Source organism: Pongo pygmaeus, chromosome 2, assembly GCF_028885625.2.
Source record: "Pongo pygmaeus isolate AG05252 chromosome 2, NHGRI_mPonPyg2-v2.0_pri, whole genome shotgun sequence".
Taxonomy (NCBI): domain Eukaryota; kingdom Metazoa; phylum Chordata; class Mammalia; order Primates; family Hominidae; genus Pongo; species Pongo pygmaeus.
In genome coordinates, this window is record NC_085930.1 from 114,411,717 (window position 1) to 114,434,856 (window position 23,140).

The window sequence follows — 23,140 nt, forward strand, 5'->3', positions numbered from 1 at the left end:
CAGCCATAGTCAGGTGGCTGGGGAAGTGCACGTTTCCCCTCCAAGTGGCAGCTGCAGTCAGGGTAGCCCGTCCTCCAGGTACTTGTAAATGCATAGAAGCTCCACTGCTGGGGGCAGCAGGGTTACTGCCAGTGGCTTACACTTGGGTCTGGGCAGCAGCACTCAGCAGTGCCCTTTTGTCTTTTTAAGCCTGAAGGTGGCAACAGATTTTTCTGCTACCACCAGTGGCACAGTAGTAGCGCAGTTACTACGGTGAGGTTTAGGTTACTGCACTAGTCCTTGTGGTTCCTCGACTTGCCCATATCTGCATAAATAGCCCTTTATAAATAAACCATCCCTGAATTTTCCTAAGTGTGTTATCTATTTTTGCTGACATCCATACTAGACACAGCTATTGTGCCTCCCCAGGACTGCTCAACCTTGCTCGCCTTCTGAACCTTGTCAGCTTGTTTCCAGACACAGCATTCCCAGGTGGCTCATGCAATCTCCAGGACTGTCAAGTCTAGGCCTCCACCTTCCTTGTCTCATTTCCCCAGGGATGATGGCTGGGCTTTGGCACAGCCTCCATCATGTCCACAGCACTGGGAGACACAACAGCTCTGGTTTCTAGGCCTGATCTGCCTGGACCCATGGAGGCTCTGATTTCCCCAGTGGCCAACTAGAGAGCCTAGGTAACACAACCTGAAAGTTCAGGGAAGTTAATGCTCCATAAAGAAAATGTTGACCTGGCCGGGAGCGGTGGCTCACGCCTGTAATCCCAGCACTTTGGGAGGCTGAGGCAGGTGGATTCCCTGAGGTCAGGAGTTCAAGACCAGTCTGGACAACATGGTAAAAACCCATCTCTACTAAAAACACAAAAATTAGCCGGGCATGGTGGCAGGTGCCTGTAATCCCAGCTACTCGGGAGGCTGAGGCAGGAGAATCACTTGAACCCGGGAGGCGGAGTTTGCAGTGAGCCGAGCTCACACCATTGCACTCCAGCCTGGAGGACAAGGGTGAGACTTTGTCTCAAACAAAACAAAACAAAACAAAAAAAAAACAAAAAAAAAACAAAGAAGAAAATGTTGACCAAAGAGACATAAGAGAAGAGAAAGGGGTGAGGAATAAATTGTTGTCCTTTGTTTCCACAGCCAACAGTTCCAAGAAGCAGTGGTTCCATGGGCTTTTTAAGCTTCTTAGAGACAGGTTCTCACTCTGTCACCCAGGCTGGAGTACCAGTGGCATGATCATGGCTAACTGCAGCCTCAAACTCTTGGGCTCAAGCGATCCTCCCACCTCAGCCTCCTGAGTAACTGGCGCTACAGGTGTGTGCCACCACACTCGGCTAATTTTTTAAATTTTTTGTAGAGATGGGGTCTCACTATGTTGTCCAGGCTGGTCTCAAACTCTTGATGTCAATTGATTCTCCCACCTCAGCCTCCCAAAGCACTGGGATTACAAGTGTGAATTACTGCACTGGGCCATTCCATGGGCCTTTTGCAGAGAGCCTGCATAACCAGCTACATTTCCTGCCATAGCTATGGCCAGCTCAGGAACGCACTACTCTGTGTTTGCTTTCCCTCTTTCCCTGCCTTACTTCACTTCTTCCTTCACTTTGTTCCCGTTGAATTTCACATTCTGATATGGCATCACCATGCAGGCTTTGCCTCAGCCTCTGTTGCCTAGGGAAGGAACTAAGCAAGCCCTGATGGAAATGGTGCTATTCCTTGAGGCCCAGTTGTAACGCACATTTCTCCAGAGGAGACTTGCCTTTACTTCACCCTGTGTTCTGGGGTACTTCCAACCTGGGACCTCTGTGTTTGATTGGCTTTTTGGCCACACAGGAAGTGTGAAATTCAGCCCCAATACGCATGAACACAGGTTTGTGGCTGAGAGTTCTGGAGAGGACTTTTCTTTTTTTCTACTCACTGGAGCCAAAGCCAATACAGGCATCGTCATATAATTTCCCTTCTGTGTGGGAGTGAGACCGGGGTGGGGCTCTTACTTCACTTACAAAGGGAGCTCCCCTTTGGGGATACTGGTTTTGTGTGGGCTTCAGGTAGAATCTCACCCTTCCTAGCCCAGAACTTGTCTTTGTCTTCCACGTTGCAGGCACATGACCCATGAAGACCAGGCTCGCGGCCTTAAGAGGCCACAGAGGGCCCAGGGCAAATGTGAGCTCCAGCCTTTCCTTCTCCCACCAGTTTTGCATTCTGCCTCTGAGGATTTTCTTTACCTTTTTTCCACATCAACCATTTATTTAAAAAGGTATTTTTGAGTAATTATCCAGCATCCTAGGTGTTCTATACCAGGAGGGGGTCCTCTAGACATTCTTGCACCTCTATTATCTGGAAATTGCTTCTTTTCTCCTTTTTTTTTTCCTCTCTCCCTCTTTCTTTTCCACAGGCCATAGTCTTCCATCCCTCCCAGGATATGACACTGGTGTGTCTCAGAGGCTTCCAGAGAGACTCTCTGGAATTCAAAGTTCTGCATCCCACCCTCAGCCTAGCTCGATACTTCATGCAGTACATCTACAAGAGAATGCCCTAAATCTCCTAGAACTGGGTGATCTGGCAAACAGAGGTCATGCACAACAGCGGTGTAGAGCTGGAGTGGTTCTAGGGGAGAACATGGTCACTTCCTCTTATTGTACACAGCAGGAAACTGAGGTACAGCATGTTAGGGCTCAGCACTCCAGCCAGCCAGAACCTGCTTCTGACATACAGCTGTGAGAAGGGTTAAAAGAATGACTAAAAAGCAGTTTTTAAAATAGCTGTCAATTTCTACTCCCAGTCAATCTGTGCACAGCTCTTATTCACCGTGAAAACATATACAATGTACTATTCACTCAAAGTGAAACTCCAAATGAAGTCATACATTGAACCCCAGTATCACCCATTGTTAGGAATCAATGACCCTGAGCAAATGGAGTTTCATGAAGGCTCTGTGTGCCAGATGTCCATGGGAGGGGGTTTCCAAAGGCCTTTCTGGCTGGTCCTGCAGCCTAGGTGTCACCTGAGTGGGTATGCCTTTGTGGCCTGGTCACTCACAGTGGGGGATCTCTAAAGCCTACCAGTGGGACAGGAGTTTTATGTGCAAAGCTGAATTCGAGGAACCCTCGAGATGATTCATGCAGTTTTTCCCTCTGGGCCTCCAGTGATAACTCCAGACAGCACAGGGTCAGGTGTTGCCCCCTGTGTCTGGCTGCCTTACCCCTTGCCCAGCACATGAGTAGGGCCCACAGACATTTCCCAGGACACTGGGGAGCCTGTCATGTGGACCTCCTGGCTTCATCCTTCGCCCGGCCAGGGCCTCTGACCTCTCCATTCCTGTGTCCCTTCCCCCAGGAGAATCTCTGCCCCCCTCAGTATCCGGCAGATCCCTTGTTATTCTTGTGCTTTTAGAACTTTTGCTGTTTTTTGCCAACTTGAATCAACATTACTGTCTCCTTGAGCGTTTCTGTGCCAGGCAGGGGACTAGGAAAGCAGGACTGCAGGGCCTGCTCATTGGGTTCTAAGATGTGCATGAATTCGGAGTGGGACTGTGTAGGGCTCCCACTGAGAGGAGGGCAGGGGACCCTTGTGAAGTGGTTAGCTCTTCTTGTCAATAGGTCCTCAGAACATCCCTTTCAGTCTCTTCTCAAAGAAGCCCTTTCAAGCCAGGCCCTTGGTCTTCTGCGATCGAAGTGCTTGACTTTTTCTGCTGTTGCTCACATCCGGCCTGTCAAGGTTGTTTTCTGCCAGCCTGGTCGTCCATGCACCCCATACTGTTCTCATGGACTCATTCCCATGAGGAATTGGAAGATAAGGGCGAGCACCTCAGCACGCTGTGTGGGGCCCCTAGGGTTGCACCTGGGAGAAGCAAGGCCACACGGACCTGCTGTCAGCTCCTATGCTCCCATCTGGCTGGAACTAACCCCAAGCTTGGGGTTCAGTGCCCCCGGCCCATGCACTCAGCGTCTACACCCATCACCCACCTGGCCTCCTGGTCTTCTGACCCTGGGATCTCCCAAAGAACAGAGCAGAGCCAAGGCTGGCCAGGATGAGCGCAGTCTCTCTGAGATGGGACCTGAAAACAGGGGCACCCTTGGCAAGGAAGGAGGCATACAGAGTGGGAAGCAGCCAGGCCTGGCTTTGAGTCCTGCCTGGGCACTCCCCCACAAGGAGACTGTGGGCAAGTGACTTCCCTTCCCAAGCCGCTGGGCTGCTCCACAGCAGAAATGTGGCAGTGGTGCACCCCTGAAGGTTGCTGTGGAGAGTGAGGATAAGGCATGCAGAGTGCCTGGCTCAGATTGGACGACGGCCAGTGGCAACTTCTCTCCTAATTGTGCAAGCAAGCAGTCATGGACAAATCCTTGTGAGAGTGACTGTGTGTACACCAGGACACAGCTGCACAAACACCATCCCTACCCTCATAATGCTCCAGTTTAGTGGGGGAGACAGACATTAAACACATCCACACATAAGAGGGTGGTGATGAAGTGTTATCAATTTCACAAAGAAGAAATAATGGACTGAAATAATTGACAGAGTGGGGGACCTAATATAGCTTAGGGGGTCACAGGAGGTCTCTATAGAACAGACTTGCTGCCTAAGGAGCTACCTAAGTAGTGAGGATGGAGGGGAAGGGGTCAAGGCTGGAGGAAGCTTAGGGCGTTTGAGAACTGAAATGAGTTCATAGTGGCTACACGCACCCGGCTCATGTAGGTAATTTAAAATTTCCTGGTGTGATTGAAAAAGCAAAGGGAAATAGGTAAAGTTAATTTTAATAAGATTTTATTAAATGTAAGGCATCTAATGTAAGGCATATTATATAGTTTCATCATGTCATTAACATAAAAATTATTAATGAGATAGTTTATATTTCTTTTTAAATACTGAGTCTTTAAGAATGTGATATAAACACATTTCAACTGAGACTAGCCATATCTCAAGGGCTCAATAGCCACATGTGGCCAGTGACCATCGTATTGGACAGCACAGCTCCAGACATCATAATATTGCAACCACTACTCCCAGGAAAGACTGGTTTACTGGCACAGGCTTCAGACACCTGCCAGAAGTGCTTTAGAACAATATTCCAGGAAGCAGCTAGCACACATAGCAGCTTTATGTGAATTACAGCCAGGTTAGGTCATAGGCTTGGCCTAGAGCTTGACCTAGACCTTAGTTCACTCTCATTATACAGCAAGTGCATACCCCCTCTCGGGGGCCCTGAATATGCCCTCATTAGTCTTTCCAACATTTTTACCCCAAAGAACTGACTGTAACTGGTCTTTTGTTTTGTTTTGTTTCTAGCTATATCATTACCTTCAGATATTGAAAGAGGACATCTGAACCTGTGTGATGTGGTAGAAAGAAGATTGTCTAGGGTGTCAAAGCAGACAGATGCCAGTTTGTGCCCATCCTTTACCAGACTGGTGCCTAGAGTGAGTCACACTTGTAAGTATAGTGTGGTAAGTAAGAGTTCAGGTTCCAGAGTCAGACTGCAGCTCCAGTTCCTGAACTGTGTAATTTGGGAAAGACACTCAGCTTTTCTGAGCCTCCTTATCCTCATCTGTAAAATGAGGACAATACTAGCATTGTTGGAGGATTAAACAAAATAATAAATAGAAGGCACTTAGCACAGATCCTGGCACATGGTAAACATTTAATAAACAGTGTCTATTACTATGTTTTACCTGTTATTATCTCTGTGCCTCTGTTTTCTTGGTTTTCAAGTGGAGACAATCATCCCTAAAAAACCCTGCTTTACAGGATTCTGTGTGGCTTATGAGAGATGAGGAGTATGAAAACACCTTGTAAAACCAGGAGGCCCTTTACAAAGTCAGAAGCAGCTCCTCAGTGCTACAGTCTAGTTGAGGGTTTGACTTTAGGAAGTCACAAAGAACTTAGAAATGGGAAGGGGCTTCCACCTGACAACAGCAGCTATGCCACTGGACCGGGTCTTCCAGCCTAGCTCCACCACTCTTTTCATGGGTAAACTCTGACTTCATCTCTATTCTCATCTCTCACACAGGCTAACACCCAGCTCTCAGGCTGCCTGGCTGAGGGTCAAATGAGTCCCTGACCATCACGTGCACAGGGCCTGACCCAAGGCAGGTGCTCAATACCTGGCACTTGCTCTTGTTGCCTTAGAGGGGACCTTGCTGCCCACACCTGTCTCAGCCCAGACCTGGAGCAGCAGTTCATGTGATTACCACAAGGGGGCGCCCCAAGCTTTCCATTCACTGGAACCATCTCATTGAACCCGTCATTCAGCCCCTCCTACCACATCCCTACTGCTATCCTAGAGCCAGGAGAAAGCCATTTGGAAAGGAGCTCTGCAGACCCTGAAGGCATCTGCTCTAGGTTCAGTGACTCTTAGAGAAACAGCCCTGGTTTCCAAGGCCAAACACTGCATGTAGGTAAATTTGTGACCTGTGGTGGCCCTCCCACCGACCTATCAGCTGAGTGTCTTCAAGTTACTTCTCTAACTTTCTTGGGCCTCACTTTCCTCACCTGAAAGGAAGAGTTGGAAATAATCACTCCTGGTGCCTGTGGGAGTGCTTTGTAAACCATGGCGTGAGCTGCACATGTGTTTCATAACTGTCCTTTTCATTGTTCCTGTAAACCAAAAATTATCTGAGACAGGTCTCAATAAATTTAGAGATTTATTTTGCCAAGGTTAAGGATGTGCCTCCCAAAAAAGGAAGAAATCCCAAGAACAACCTGTGATCTGTGCTTTTTTCCAAAGAGGATTTTGAGTGCTTCAATATTTGAAGAGGACAAGTAGGCGGGAGGGGAAAGAGGGAGCGTATGGTCACATGTATGGTCACACGACTGAATCCACATGTTGCACGTGAAAAAAGGCAGAATATCAAAATAGTCAATTATGGGCTGGGCGCAGTGGCTTACACCTGAAATCCCAGCACTTTGGGAGGCAGAGGCTGGTGGATCACTTGAGGTCAGGAGTTCCAGACCAGCCCAGCCAACATGGTGGAACCCCATCTCTACTAAAAATACAAAAACTAGCTGGATGTAGTGGCTGGCCCTTGTAATCCCAGCTACTTGGGAGGCTGAGGCAGGAGAATTGCTTGAACCCAGGAGGCGGAGGTTCCAGTGAGCTGAGATTGTGCCATTGCACTCCAGCCTGGGCAACAAGAGTGAAACTCTGTCTCAAAAAAAAAAAAAGAAAAGAAAAGTCAATTATTTATTCGTCTGGTGCTCAGCAAATGTTTACCTAAGATAAAGTAAGCATAGGGCAGCTACCTATGGAGACACCTGGCCTTCTATCTGACCTTTTTTTGTTTGTTTGTTTATTTGTTTGTTTGAGTCAGAGTCTCGCAGTGTCCCCCCAGGCTGGAGTGCAATGGCGCTATCTCAGCTCACTGCAACCTCCGCCTCCCAGGTTCAAGCGATTCTCCTGCCTCAGCCTCTTGAGTAGCTGGGATTACAGGCGCCCGCCACCATGCCCGGCAAATTTTTTGTATTTGTACTGGAGACGAGGTTTCACTATGTTGGCCAGGCTGGTCTCAAACTCCTGACCTCTTGATTCGCCCACCTCGGCCTCCCAAAGTGCTGGGATTACAGGTGTGAGCCACTGCGCCTGGCCCTATCTGACCTTTTATCTGTAGCTATATGCTTAGGAACAAAAGGAAGGCAGTTTCTTGTGTGACTCAGCTTCCAGCTTAATCTTTCCCTTTGGCATAGTGAATGAAGGTCCCGAGATTTTATTTTCCTTTTACATTCACATTTAGCAGATTGTACCACATGAGATTCCCTAATATGAAAAAAGAAAGTGAAAACTTGCCTGTCAGCTGCCAGACTGTGATGTTCCCACACACTGTGACCACGTTTGGAAAAGGCTCAAACAAGACCACTCCACAACCACAAAACTAAACATCCCCACCTCTGATCGGCATGAGGGATTGCTGCTTCTTTAGCAATGATGACTCTAGCCCACTTCAATCCCCCCAGATAAAATCCACTAAGACACTCAGTCACTGAACTGCCCCTTCTTTTAGACAGTGCCTGATCCAGAACTGCCCCTGCTTCCTGAATCCTCCCTTAGACGTGTCCAGCACAAGCCCCAGCTCCCCCTTAAGGACATGTTCCCTGGTTTCTTTGACGTGTGTCTTCCCTTGCCACAGTAAGCTAAACAAACCTAACTTTTAAACTCTAGATGTTCCTCATGGTCTTCAGCCCACAAACTATGAGAAATAATTTCACCCTGATTAATTGACATTAACTTTGGGGGTCAGCATCCTTGGGCTTTCATAACAAAATACCACTGACTGGGTGGCTTAAACAATAGAAATTTATTTCTCACAGTTCTGGAGGCTGGAAGTCTAAGAGCAAGGTGTCAGCAGGCTTGATTTCTCCTGAGGCCTCGCTCTTTGGCTTGCAGATGTCGCCTCTCACTGCGTCCTTTCTCTGTGCACGCACATCCCTTGTGTCTCTCTCTTCTGATAAGGACACTAGTCCTATTGGATTAGGGTCCTACTCTTATAACCTCACTTAACCTTAATGACCTCCTTAGAGGCCTCATCCCCAAGTATAGTCATATTGTGGGTTAGGGCTTCAAAATATGAATGGGAGTTGGGGGAGACATAATTCAGTCCATATACTTGGATTTTAATTTTTTTCTAAGAATAGTAAAAAGGCCATTCAGGAGAGGATAGGGACAAGATTGCCCACCAGGTTCAAGTAGAAAAGGGAGCTGTCACTCAGAAATTCTTGCCAAGCAAGTGGAGTAAGAGGGAACCAGGACCAGAGACAGTGCAATGAGTTCTGAGGGGACAGCTGCGCTTCAGCAAAGCCCCAGAGAGCCCAGAAGGAGGCTACTCTGAGAGGCTCCTCTAATGAGTGAGGCTCTTTTACCCTCTTGACCCTTTGTACAACTCGGTCCCTCTCCTGGCACATCCTGCCCAGGTGAATGCATCCACCAAGACTCTTAGGAAGAGATTGCTCCTTCTTCGTATCCCCGGAACACAGATTTCTATTACCCTCATTACCCTACTCAGAGCACCATATGAAGTGCTTTACACATGTCACCATTAATCCTCATGCCAACTTTGCCATATAAGTTTACCCTGACTTTTTTTTTTTTTTTTTTTTTTTTTTTAGATGGAGTCTCACTCTTATTGCCCAGGCTGGAGTGCAGTGGTACAATCTCAGCTCACCGCAACTTCCACCTCCCGGGTTCAAGTGATTCTCCTGCCTCAGCCTCCTGAGTAGCTGGTATTACAGATGCACGCCACCATGCCCAGCTAATTTTTGTACTTTTAGTAGAGACGCGTTGGCCAGGCTGGTCTCGAACTCCTGACCTCAGGTGATCCCCCTGCCTTGACCTCCCAAAGTGCTGGGATTACAGGCATGAGACACCGTGCCTGGCCTGCCCTGATTTTAACAATAAGGAAATTCAGGCTTAGAGAAATATCTTGCCCTAAGCCACACAGTTTGAGAGTAGCAGGGTCAGGATTTGAACCAGGAGAGTGAGACTCCAGGCAATTGTGGGCCGGCTGGCTCATCACAAAACTATAACCCAAAGGCTTGCCAGATTTGCCTGCACACACCACTTCCTCCGGGGAAATGCAGCTACCACAGATGTTTGTCAGCAAAGCCAAGTGCTTTGAGTAAAACCAATGAACCAGAGGGGAGCTCTGAAGCGAAAGGGCTGCCCACCAGGTGGGGCCATCTCTGCTGATTGGCTGCTCCACCTGCTGCTCCTGGACCTAGGGGTTGCCGGTGAGAGCCAGAGAAACCAGGAGGGGGAGACAGAGCTCAGGGGATAGAGGCAAGGCAGCTCACTCCTGTATCTTTCTGATGACTGTAGATTACCTTAAGTTTCCTGAGCTACCTGGAAGAGTGGAGGCCAAAGAGAGACCATTAAGGAAAAGGGTAGAGACCCTGCCCTATTCATCTTTGTATCCTCAACAAATAGCCCTGAGCAGAAGGTAGGCAGGCAACATGTGCTTTCTGAATACCTGGCAAGTGAGTGAGCAAGAGTCAGGTTGGCGATGCATGGCTTGTGTACAAAAGTGTGACACATGATAGTGGCAATTACCAATAATTATTAAACAGTTAATGGGGCAAGTGATGGCTCGTTTGGGAATAAAGAGGCACTTTTGTTTTAGTCTGCAATGAGCCTTTTAGGACTTCTGCTTCAACATACTGAGGTTTAAAAATAATTCAACCCAAGCTAGTTTCCTAGAGAATGACAGACACGTTTTCACATATGGATTTCCACAGATGGATTTCACTTACTTTAAAAACACACACACACACATTAAATCATCTCTCTCGCACACACACATACGTGAGCTTTTGAATATGACAACTGTTGCTTAATTCACATCCTAAGTTGCTTCCTTTGGTGAAATGTCTCCACCCAGGAATTATAGCCATGTTGCTGAATGTGTGATTTCAACAAACATCGGCTTCTTCCTGGGACCCAGACATACACTTAAGCTATAGAATATGTACTGGCTTCAAGGAAATATACCTCTCAGCCTCTTTTGCATGTGGGTAAAATTAACTCGACATTGTAGATTTACAAAATCTTGATCATTGATCTAAAACACTTTTTAAAGGAGAATACGTGAACCTTCCATTTGACCCATTCAAATTATTGAAATATATACCTCCTTGTGCCCAATTCAGTTTCAAGGATATTCCAAATTTGTCAAAAATAAACGTGCTGAAGGCATTAAAATAATCTGAAGTCTGCTTACCAAGCAGAGTGTCAGAAACTTTGGAGTGAGCATGGCATCTCCATGTGGCTCTTTCTAAATTGTAACATTACCGCAGGTTCCATCACCAAGTGTATTGACCGAGTGAAATGACTCAGCACTGCTTGCTGGACACCAAGCACTCCCTTCTGGCCAAACGGTCACTTGAGGACCTACCACCTGCTCTACCAACTACATATGCACAACAGTAAACAGCCAAATAAATACCTTCTATAGCCACATACAGACTTAGGTCTTCATTACCTTAAACATAGATAAAACTGTGAGTGTGATTTACATAGAGAAGAGTCTTTTGGCAGCTAGATCAAGCAGAAATAAATATTGATATTTTGTTTTAGAGTCGAGTAGATTAGACGCTGGCTCTGAATAAAATACAGATTGTTTTACTTAGCACAGCCATTTTGCTGTCGTCGTTGTTGTTGTTGTTGTTGTTATAAAAGGGTAGAGATCTATAAAAATACCTAAGAAAGGGCTTCTTGCTATAACCACAGGTTGACGGCTGTCAATACTTTCCAGCCCAGCTTCCCTGTATTCATTTGTAGCCACAGCTACAATTTCATACTGTTCAAGTTTTCATTGACAATGGCAGCCAAATATCTGCTTATTTCAGATATTCTGAATGCTAAGAAAGTAGATGGTCAGATGTTTCTTTCACAGCCTTTGCTATGTTTGCATCTTGTAATGTACTTTTGAAACAAGTTTCAGTTCAGGCAAAGGATTACTTAATCCTCTAAAGGATGAAAAAGTGTAGCTGAGGTGTCTAAAATTCTTGGTTCAAGTTTGTCCAACTGAGAGAGTTTATCAGGAGCTAATTTGGCTCACGCTGGACCCAGAATCCCACCCCCCAACTTCATTTGTGGTCCTATTATAGTCTTATATTAAACAGTATCCACTGCAGCTCCCAAATCCCCAGAAGATCACCTGTTATTAGTCTCTTCGTGTCAGTGAACCTGCTGCATTTGCGTCAGCAAGTGCAAGGCTGCCTCTGGACGTGTTCCTCACCTCTGCACTGTACTATAAGCCCCTTGGCTTTTGTTGTTGGAATGACCCTTTGAAATAAGTAAAATCTTGAAAGCAATAGTTTAGGAAATCTACCGGTCACTTCTGTAGTCACACAATGCCACATGTAAGGTTATCTTGTAGGTGCACTTATACCCTGGCCAGCTGGCTAATCTGGCAGCTTATTTTTCAATATCTGGCCAATGATACAGACTCATGAGTTCTGGTACTTTATTGCCCTAGTTATTTAACATTATATTATCTGTACAGTGAGGACAGAAAAGGCTGTTTTAAAGCTGTTTGTGAGAGACAACTATTATTTTCCTTATTTTTTAAAGCAGACTCTCCGGAATATCAGCAAACAATATAAAGACATTTTGGCAATTAATTTGAATTACCTGTGTATTTCAAAGGGCTAAAATGGGCATATTTTAAAATTCAAGATTTTAGTTCATTTATTCATTTTCCATTATTCTTCCATTGGTAAGTTCCACTTTAATGGAAACATGCCATATTTGGTGAGAGAGCAGATTTTTTAATTTTTAAATTTAAAAAAAGTGACATATACTGTCTGCAGACAGATATTTTTAAGTATTGCAAAGCAAAAGTTGAATGACGCCTAAAAAAAATTTATCCTAAGTATTCCTGGAGTTCTTTGCCAGATCCTGTTTGCTATGGTTCCAAAGGGGAAGTGCTTTTAATCACTGTTGAGCAGAATTTATGAAACAAACCTGAAAATTGCAACAGATGATGTTAAATGTAAACATTAGGACAGAAGGAGGTAGTAAATAGCACTTACTTTGTCTAGATTTACTCCTCTCCAACTTTCCATTTTTCTTTTCTTTTCTTTGAAGGGTTGGAGTCATTCTTTCACCAGGTTGCAGTACAGTGGCAGGATCACTGCTCACTACACCCTTGAATCCTGGGCTCCAGTGATCCTCCCATCTCAGCCTCCCATAGCTGGGACTACAGGTTGGCACCACCACACCCAGCCTTTTTTTTTTTTTAATTTTCTGTACCAATGAGGTCTCCCTATGTTGCCCAGGCTGGTCTTGAACTTCTGGACTCAAGTGATCTTCCCACTTTGGCCTCCCAAGGTGCTGGAATTACAGGCATGAGCCACCTCCAATTTTCTATTGGCCTCCAATTTTCTAAGTCTGATCCTTTCTCCTCTTAGAGGGAGAAGATCTTTTGTCCTCTTAGGGGAGAAGAGGAAAGAGAGACTTTTTTTCTGCTTCTGAAATCTCCCAGCATATGGCTTTTGACTTGTCAATGGCAACACAGCCTTTGGATTCTCACTTGACCCTCAACGTGTCTGGTCCTTTACAATTCTCTGCATTTTCCTGTAGCGAGATCCCTTCTCTGTCTTCCACTACCCACTGCTTTGGCTTTCCTCTTGCTGTTCCCTGCCTGCATTTGGGCAGGAAGTTCAAATCCTGACTTGACCCTTTTTTCAGCTGTGTGGCCTAGGACTCATTGCTCTTTTCTCCCCATTTCATCTTCTGAAAATGGAAAAAATAATACCTGACTAGAAAGTGAAAGTCAAAAAGATATATAATGGACAATGTGCCTCGCACAGGGCCTGGCACGGAGAAGTCCTTGATGTACATCTTTTCCTTCCCTTTTATCCAGCCGTTTCCCTCACACCCACCCATTGATTGATTTTTCTGAAGAGACTACTTTTGTCATGTTACCCTCTAATCCCCAGACTTTAAACTGGGAGGTAGCAGAGTGGTCTGATTAAGACCTTAGACAAGGGTTTCTTGTCTGGGCGCAGTGGCTCACGCCTGTAATCCCAGCACTTTGGGAAGCCAAGGTGGGCAGATCACTTGAGGTCAGGAGTTCGTGACCAGCCTGGCCAACATGGTGAAACCCCATCTCCACTAAAAATACAAAAATTAGCCAGGTGTGGTGGCAGGCGCCTGTAATCTCAGCTACTCGGGAAGCTGAGGTGGAAGAATCGCTTGAACCAGAAGGCGGACCTCTGCACTTCTGCCTGGGTGATGGGAGCGAAATCCTGTCTAAAAAAGAAGAAAAAAGAAAAAAACTTAGACAATGGTTTCTCAGCTTTTTTTCTTTATCACTCCCCAACAAGTCCTTTTAGATATTATATTATTTTGTGTGTGGTGGGGTACATAGCATGTGTATATGTTTGTGGGTTACATGAAATGCTTAAATACAGGCATGTAACGCATAATAATCACATCGGGGAAATGGGGTATGCATCACCTCGAGCATTTATCCTTTGTGTTACACACAATCCAATTACACTCTTTTAGTTAATTTTAAATGTAAATTATTATTTTTTTACTATAGTGCCCTTGTTGTGCTTGCAAATACTAGGTCTTATTTATTCTAAGTATTTTTTGTACCCATTAACCACATTATATATATATATATATATATATATATATATATATACACACACACACACACACACATGTATATGGTTTTTTTTTTTTTTTTTTGGAGATGGAGTCTCGCTCTTTCACCCAGGCTGGAGTGCAGTGGTGCTATCTCGGCTCACTGCAACCTCCGCCTTCCGGTTTCAAGCGATTCTCCTGCCTCAGCCTCCCGAGTAGTTGGGATTACAGGCACCCGTCACCACGCCTGGCTAATTTTTGTATTTTTAGTAGAGACAGGGTTTCACCATTTCGGCCAGGCTGGTCTTGAACCCCTGACCCCGTGATCCGCCCGCCTTGGCCTCCCAAAGTGCTGGAATTACAGGCGTGAGCCACCATGCCTGGCCCACATTACATTCTTACTCACCTCCCCCACCATGGAATTTTATTCCACAGATATGCTATTGGTTTAGCTACTATATGCATATCTGTGTTTTATACACAAAGCACAAGAACCTTCCAGAACCAATTTTTGCCGCCTTGGAAGTAATACCACCTCCACTGAGAATGCACAGCATAGACCATAAAACCTAGATGCTAAGTTCAAATATTGGCCCTACCACACATGAGCTGTGTGGTCTTGTACAAGTTACATAACTTCTCCTCCTTGTCTCAGACTCCTCACACATAAGATGAGGATAATAATAGTACCTGCGGCCAGACACAGTGGCTCACGCGTGTAATCGCAGCACTTTGGGAGGCTGTGGCAGAAGGATCACTCAAACTCAGGAGTTCAAGAGCAGCCTGGGTACATGGGGAAACTGTCTCTACAAAAAATACAAAAAGTAGCTGAGTGTGGTGACGTGTGCCTGTAGTTACAGCTACTTGGGAGGCTGAGGTGAGAGGATTGTTCGAGCCCAGGAGGTCAAGGCTTCAGTGAGCTATGATCATGTGGCTGCACTCCAGCCTGGACAACAGAGCCAGACCCTGTCTGAAAGAAAACAAAAACATTAGCACCTGCATCATAGGGTCACTGGGGGCACTACATGAGTTCATGTACATCGAGGACTTAGGACATTGCCTCAGGCAGACCCAGTGCTGCACAATTGCTTATGTGATTATTCCCAAAGTTTTTCAGGGCCCACAGAAGAACATGGAAGTGTCTTGGCTTGGCAATTAAGGCGAATCACACTCTCACTCTCCTTTTCTGCATCTCTACCCCACATTCCCACAAAGCTTTATTCACACCAAGACTCCGGTCCTTGCCTGCGTTGTGTGAGCCCATCACTGTCCAGGGTGTCCCCACCATCCTCACAGCCTCTCTGTCTTGCCTCCTGCCTTTAAGCCAGCCCGCCACACTCTCATTTCTCTGCCCAGCAGAAACCAAACTGTCCTCTGCATTTACTGTCTCAACTGTAAGAGAAATGGAGAATGACAAAGCCCTTGTGAACAAGGGTCAGCTCCAACAGAGAGTGAAGCCAAAGGGGCTGGGCAGAAAGAGATATGAAGACAGGGGTCTAAGGAGTAAGGCTGCATCAGGGTGAGAGTACGGGGGAGGGGGTGAACAAGAGTTCAGGGATGAGAGAGTTCCCAGCGCAGAGCCAGAGACTCCTTTACAGAGGCCCAAGGAGGCGTGGAGGGAGGAGGAAGGCTGCCGAGGCTCTTTCCATCTCCATGAGTGTGTCAAGAATGCAAAGCACTAATGCTCCACTTGGTCCATTTTGCAGGGTTGAGTTTGCAGTGAGCAACCTCGAGGGATGAGCTGACATCTCACTCAGGGCCAAATAATGGATTTGCTTACTGCTTGCTATAAAATGGCACATTACCCAAGCTCAGAGTTCCCTTCCTATAACCTCCCCATCCCTCACACATGCACAGGTATCTATCTAAGCCATGGCATCACTCTGTGGGGCTTGGGGGCAAGGCAACTGACACTGGACAGTGGTGCTCATGCTTGCCAAGCATGAAGCCCTGTGCTGCTAGCAGCTGTGGAACATAGCTGTTAGCTTTAAAAAAGGGTAAAATTGTGTCCTGGACAGGACAGCCAGGTGAGTTGGGAAGGGAAGAGAGCCCGCCACGGGCACAGGCGTGTTGGGGGAAGTGGAAGTGGTGAGAGCACAGTAGGAAGTGAGAAGGGGCAGGCCATTCTTACCAGGCCGTGGACTTAAACCAGGAATGAGAGAACCCCTGGAGGCGTTTAAGTTGGCAGACTTGGATTTCAGGAAGAGCTCTCTGGCTTCTGGGTGGAGAATGGCCAGTGGGGTAAATGGTGAGAGGAAAGACAGAGAATGGAGAAGGTTGGATGGGCTTGGGAAATTATCCAGGCCCTGGATGGAGGTAGAGATGTGGGCTCATGAACACAGAGGGGATTACTGATGTGGGATGGATGAGACTGTCCTCAAGAGTGTGGGACAGGAAGAGAGGGAGAGTCTTGGCCAGATCCAAGAAAGGAGCCCTCAGAAGAGGAGGGGAGTCAGAGGCAGGGAAGGGGCTGAGGCAGCCGGCCCAGCTGAGTGGACCCCAAGAGAGGTATCATGGGGTGGGGTGGGGTGGGGAGGGGTCAGTGTCAGAAAGTGGGCGGGGAGTGGCCTGACTCTGCTTTTGTCCTGTGGCCTTCTGGCCAAAGGCAGGGAAAGGTGGCCAAACACTGAGACCAGGAACTAAGAAAGAAAACTGCTGGTGGACTTCTTCCACCGTGAGCAGGCCACCAAGCCCGGAGCACTGCACTGCAGCCCCCAGTTCTGTCATGGGGTTGGGGGAGGTGAGGAGGGGCAAGGTGGGGAGCACACAGAGCACCCGCTGTCCTCGGAACACCACAGCGACTAGAGGTAAGGGAGCACCGGGTGTGGCTGGGATGTGGGCAGCAAGGGGCCAGAGGGGCCTCGAAGGAGTCACGGACCATTTAATGAAGGTGTATTGAAGGCCTACCATGGGCCATGCCCTAGTTAGTGATGGATCAGAATTATATAGCATATGCCAGGGGTCAGGCAGGTAATGAAGTGATCAGAAGGTGGTGAGGCAGTGGTGGTTGAGATTCACGTTGCAGTCACCCCAGGCTGGCCAGGCCAGGGAGCAGAAGCATGGCTGGATGCCGGAGCCCACCAGACTCCCCACTGCAGGGCAGGAGTGGCAGGGGGAGAGACTGTGAAAGGAGCATAGGCCAGGTCCTGGGTGAAAGCTGTGTCCTCAGCCTTGACTGATGGGTATAGGGAGCCACTAAATGCCCTGGGGCAGAGAGGTGAGGAAAAAAATATTTATTGAGCATTTACAAGGTGCAGGGTACTCACTAGATGCCTTCAGTACCAGAGCTGCTCAAACTCAGTGTGCATACCACTCTTCTAAGAATTTCATTAAAATGCAGATTCTAATTCAGCAGATATATGGCAGGGCTTGGGGTGCTGTCTTTAATAAGCTCCCAGCGCCTGGGACTGCACTTTGAGGAGAAGAGCTGTGTGTGCCCCAATGTGGTCCAGTGAGTACTCTGGGCTCCCTCTCGTGGGCAGGGAAGCTGAGGGCCCCATGAGCTCTCCCAGCTTCCTGAAGGCTCCCCATTGATGAGAGCTGACTATGCTGTGCTTTGCTGACCGCAGGGCCCGCTCCCTGCCCCCCACCTCCAGGTTGGGGTAAGCGGCACTTCTCTCCCTCCAGCTCTGCAGTCTTTGCCGAGGTTTAGGTCTTCCAGGTTTATAAAGTCAGGCCCTCCTGTTGGCAGCTGGCCCCCACCCTGGAGTATCTGAGCTTGCCTGTGGCAGCATCTAAAGATAGTCTCCCTTACAGGAAACAAGATACTATTGGCTAACTCTGCAAATAAAATGCTCTTAGAGGGAAGGAAAGGGAAATACTCATCTCTGGTAGAGTCTGAGCAGGACAGGGTGGCTGATTGGCAGATCCAGAGGTTCCCTTGGCAGTCCACGCCAGGTAGGTGCACAGGACTAGTTGGGTACCTGTGGGTGGGGTGGAGCAGTGGACAGCTAATAGGTTAATAATGCTTGTTTGCCTTACGTGCAGACAATGGAAACCATTTTCCTGGGGATGTTGTAGCCTAAATATGTCCAAGGGGATGGAAGAGTGGGAGGCAAGGAGTGATCAGATCATTTATAATACACTCAGCCGGGTGGAATAGGATTAGAAACATTAGTAATTACGTTTTAGAGACATGGAGAAAAGCTCATGATTTTAAACTAACTGAAAAAAGCATGAAAAATTGCATCTGGATGCTGTTGAGGAATTATTGCTAATTTTTTGAGATGAGAAATTGTATTAAAGTCCTTTTCAAAAAAGAGTCCTTAACTTCTAGAGATGCACACAAGTGTTTATGGGTGAAATTAAATAATTCAGTAGAGACGTTAAGTGGGAAATAGAGGAAATATTGACCATGGGTTGCTAATAGTTGAAGCCAGGTGATGGGTATAAGGAGGTTCTCGCTGCTTTTATTTGAAAAGTTGCTTTTTATTTGAAAATTTAATAATAAAGTTTTTAAATTTGTATCTGTATTTTAATATAAATATAAATGCACTTAATATAAAATATGTATAACATTTAGATAGAGAAAAGCTAAAAGATTACTGTGGTTGATGCTAGGAAACTGCACTGCAGATAGATTCATGGGTTTTTTTTTCCTTCCAGTTTTTGTGCCATCTACAGGTTTTTGTTTGTTTTTTGTTTTTTGGGTTTTCTTTGTTTGTTTTTGTTTTGTTTTTTGAGATGGAGTTTCGCTCTTGTTGCCTAAGCTGGAGTGCAATGGCACAATCTCAGCTCACTGCAACCTCTGCCTCCTGGGTTCAAGTGATTCTCCTGCCTCAGCCTCCCAAGTAGCTGGGATTACAGGCATGTACCACCGCCCGGCTAATTTTGTATTTTTAGTAGAGGCGGAGTTTCTCCATGTTGGTCAGGCTGGTCTCGAACTCCCGATCTTAGATGATCCGCCGGCCTCAGCCTCCCAAAGTGCTGGGATTACAGGTGTGAGCCACCACGCCTGACCCATCTACAGTTTTTTATAAAAGCTATTTTAATTAATAAATTCCTGGCACAAATTTAGTGTTCAATTTTGATATATGCTGTTATAACCATTGTGAGGACACTCAGGCTCAGGTTTGTGTGGGTGGAAAACATGGTCTTCAGAAAGAAATTATGAGTGCAAGACAGGAGGAAATCCATCAGAGGCCCCAGCTGAGGACTGGCCACGGCTTGTTATTTCTCTTGCCTTGCCTCTGGCAATCACAGCCTCACAGAGCCTGCAATCCTTGCTTTGTGAGTTTATAGCTCAGTCCAGAGAACGGCTAAGAAAGTTTAGGATTCTTTCAACACCCCCTCCACAAAAAAAAAAAAAAAAATTAATTTTTGAAATACTTGAGGTAGAAAACTTGAGGCAGAAAAAAATTGAGCCCAAAAAAAGGAAAATTGAACCACGTGAAAGCAGGCAAGAAAGCTTGCATTGCTCAGGGCATCCCAGGCCCAGAGGGTGCTTTGGAGGGAGCTGGGTTTCCTGAGAGGAGGCAGGGTGGGTGACGGACCTCTGCTGCAGAGGCTTGAGGACCACTGTCGGTTGGGAATGGGGGCAGTGGATTGGGGTTTAAAACCCCTGGGAATGAGAAATGGGCTCAGGAAGGCTAGGGTGGATTCTTTCATCTTCCTCTTTGCTTGGCTTTATTTTCACAAAGGAAGGCAGGGCAGGAAATTGTCTCAGCCCAAATTCAATGTGGTTCTTCTTAGTGCTCAGGCTTACCTGGCACTTGCCACATCTCTGGGATGGGAGCACCTACTATCCATCAGCCACGTGCCAGTCTCCACAAAGTCTGCTCCTGAACCCTGCCCCTCAGCTGGCCCCGCTTCACAGATGGGGACATAGACAGCTTGGCTTTGGAATGAAGGAATGAAGTCAGGAATGAAGTCCTGGCTCTGCACTTGGTGACTGTGCACAGCGCTTGCTAAGTCTGTTTCCTGCTTTTAAAATGGAGATTGTCCATCAGCCTTTGAAGCCATGTAATGGGTATGTGTCGACTTTCTGCAAGGATGAAAGGCATGGTATAGAAAGTCCCAAACACACTGCCTGACCCATCTTTGGTGCTCAAGAAACGATATATGTTGTTGTCATGAAGAAACTGAGCCTCAGAAAGTTTGGATACCTGAGAAACACTGACTACTATTGAATGAGGTTGTGAAGAACCCAGAGCTGTAGGGGCAGGAAAGCAAAGAACGTGTTAGAGCTGACCCAGTCAGGATGATCGTCTATCCCCTTCCCCATCCCACCCCAGCCCAGGAGGAACCCTGCCTGGCCCTAGGCAGCTATGGCACAGTGGCAATGTCAGGTATGGTTCTCCCTAGCCAGAGACCCTAGCCTCAAAAAAACCTCCTTCTTGGGATCCAGGCATCCAACTGTTCTTCCCCAGCCCCAGCCTCTGACCCAGTGTCCTGAGTCCAGAGACGTTTGGAACCAGCACCTGTAATGGAGGAGCTGAACAAGGAGGGGAACTTCTGCTGCTCCATAGCAGGTCACGGTCGTAGGAGGGAGTGGAACCAGAATGGCAGAATCCAGATCTTGGCTGCCTTTCCCAAGGACTTGTTCTGATTCCTAGCAGCACAGCCCAGGCATTCCGAGAAGTCAGGCTCTTTGGCATCACTCACTCTGCCCAAAAGAGCCAGGGGAAAGTTGGGGATTCTAGCTGAACCTCGATCCCACCTGCCCTCTTGAGGGGCTCAGAATCTGCTGGCTGCTTCGCAGGTGGGATTCTCACGGCACGCTGGCCACAGCTGATGCTTCGACCCCCTCATCTTGTTTGGCCAAAGTGCAGCTTTTTAGCTTGTGAGTAAGGAAGAAAAGCTGTATTATATGTCTTTAAACATCTTCCTAGACCACCTTTGTTTTTCCCCTTAAAGTGTGCTTAAGGAGAAAATGGAAAGTCTCCTTTCACTGTGTTGTATTTTGTTTATTCCAAAATACAACACACTGAAAGAACAATGTCTGGGTTAGCAAAGTATTCGATTTAATTTCCCACATGACTACCATCCAGGCTGAGAAAGAGAACCCCAGAAGCCTCTCTCATGTCCCTTCCTGACCACAGCCTCTTCCTCTCCCACAAAGAACCACAAGTCTGACTTCTATGGTGATCACTTCCTTGCTTTTCCCTATAGTTTGACTGAATCTAAATATCATCCCTAAACAATATAGCTTAGCTTTGCCTATTTTTGATCTTCATATTTGGATTCATACCTTTTGGTTTGGCTCAAGACTAAACTTTTAAAATGCATCCACGTTGTAGGAGACGTACATGCACAAAAATTTTCATGGCAACATTGTCCAAACTAGCAACAAACTGAAAGCCACCTATTTGTGCATTAGCAGTAGAAATGGCAATAAATCATGGACTATTCACACAGTGGAATCCTATGCAGCAAGGAGAATTAGCAGTCTACAGCCACACCAACAGCATGGGTGAGATGCTTCCAGAAATACTGAGATGAATTTAGAGATAAAGGCACGATTGGTCCATATCCACAGGGCACTTAACCCAGTGCATCTCCACCAGACACAATTTGTATTTCCATGAGCAAGAGTCATTTGCACTATCTGCTATAACCTACGGTGCTGTAAAATTAGCTTAGGCAATAAAGGGGGGAGGTAGCCCCAAAGAGTATGCTAGAAAGGACTCCCAGTAATCTTCAGTGTGTGTCTATTTCAAAGTCTTTCATCATTTTTCCTTGTAGTTACTTAGTGTGGAATTTCAGACCCCTCTCTTTGTCCCTCTTCTCCCTTTTCAGCCTTGGCTTTCTCTGCATCCTTCCCCGAAGCCCTGCACTCAGCCTAAACTGACTTTCCTGGACACTCTGGGAGCATGTGGGCTCCTCCCAACTCCACCGTCTTCACTGCCTTCTGTTCCTATTTCCCTCTGCCTGGCCTTGGCCCCAGGAAACCTTCCTATGCTCAGACCCTCTGTGCCTTTGTCTTCAAAGCCCACCCACTATTCACTGCCACCTCCATCTTGGTCAACCTGGAAGACTTTCCCCATCCTTAAAATATCAACTCAAACGACAGATTTTTTTTGTGTGTGTGTGTGTGATATCCTCTTGATCACCCTCCCCCGGTTTTTAAGGAGATAGATATAGAGGTTCAATCCTTGGGCTTCCCATAACTTTTCTTATATTCTGTTACTAAGCAATAATAAACACTTCTAGGAACTGTATCTTAAACACTTTTGCCTCTGCAGAATTTAGCACAGTGCCCAGTATTGGTGAAATATAATTAACAAAGTCTTCTTTCAACACAGAGATTCTCTCCACAAAAGGAGTAGAGAAAGAACAGTTTTATTATGGAATAAGCAGTAAACCAAAATATGCAGAGCATTATAGGCCATCTACTAAGAGGTTGCAAGAACAGAAAGAAATCTCCCCCTTTTGTATAGCCAAGTAGATACAACATGTTACATACATGTTATCAAGACAAACAATAACTGTTCCTTGAGAGGTCTTGCCAGCACCGTTTGCCATACATGGTTCACTCTAAATTTACCTGGTAATTAGGGTAACCACTTGTGTTAGCTAACTGGCTCTACCCAGAAGAAAATCGAATTTATAGAAGCACTATCTCCCTTAGGTTTGTTTACATTTCAAAGAGATGATGCCCAGATCCTTGGGAAAGACTAGCCTAGCTCATAAAGCTGACAAAAAGCCTATCTAGTTTCAAAAGGATTTACACACAAAGAGAGGAGAAAGTACGTAAAAGTTTTCTAGGTGGGCATGGTGGCTCATGCCTGTATTCCCAGCACTTTGAGAGGCTGAGGCGGGTGGATCACCTGAAGTCAGGAATTCGAGATCAGCCTGGCCAACATGGTGAAACCTTGTCTCTACTAAAAATACAAAAATTAGCTGGGCGTGGTGGGCGCCTGTAATCCCAGCTACTCAAGAGGCTGAGGCATGAGAATCACTTGAACCCAGGAGGTGGAGGTTACAGTGAGCCAAGATCGCACCATTGCACTCCAGCCTGGGCAATGAGAGTGAAACTCCGTGTCAAAAAAAAAAAAAAAGTTTTCTAAAGTAAATGGCTCTGAGAAAAAAACAGGAGGTGAGGAGATCTCTGTCCTTATTTTTAACA

The 23,140-nt window shown here is 46.5% G+C and overlaps 1 protein-coding gene across 3 annotated transcripts in view; it reads left to right on the top strand.

Moving 5' to 3' along the window:
- Positions 1-5,335: 5,335 nt before the first annotated feature.
- The window catches only part of CX3CR1 (C-X3-C motif chemokine receptor 1), a 29,127-nt gene continuing 11,322 nt past the window's right edge, over positions 5,336-23,140 (top strand). Inside the window, exon 1 of one of the 3 annotated variants that reach the window (XM_054481590.1) lies at positions 5,336-5,420. Coding sequence is in view for 1 of the 3 variants with exons in the window: in XM_054481591.1 (XP_054337566.1) it covers positions 16,228-16,314 (87 nt within the window). In the remaining 2 variants the exon portion in view is untranslated. Of the gene's footprint in view, positions 5,421-16,227; positions 16,315-17,887; positions 17,971-23,140 lie in introns of those variants that run through there. The other 2 variants (XM_054481591.1, XM_054481589.1) reach the window with 2 other exon arrangements.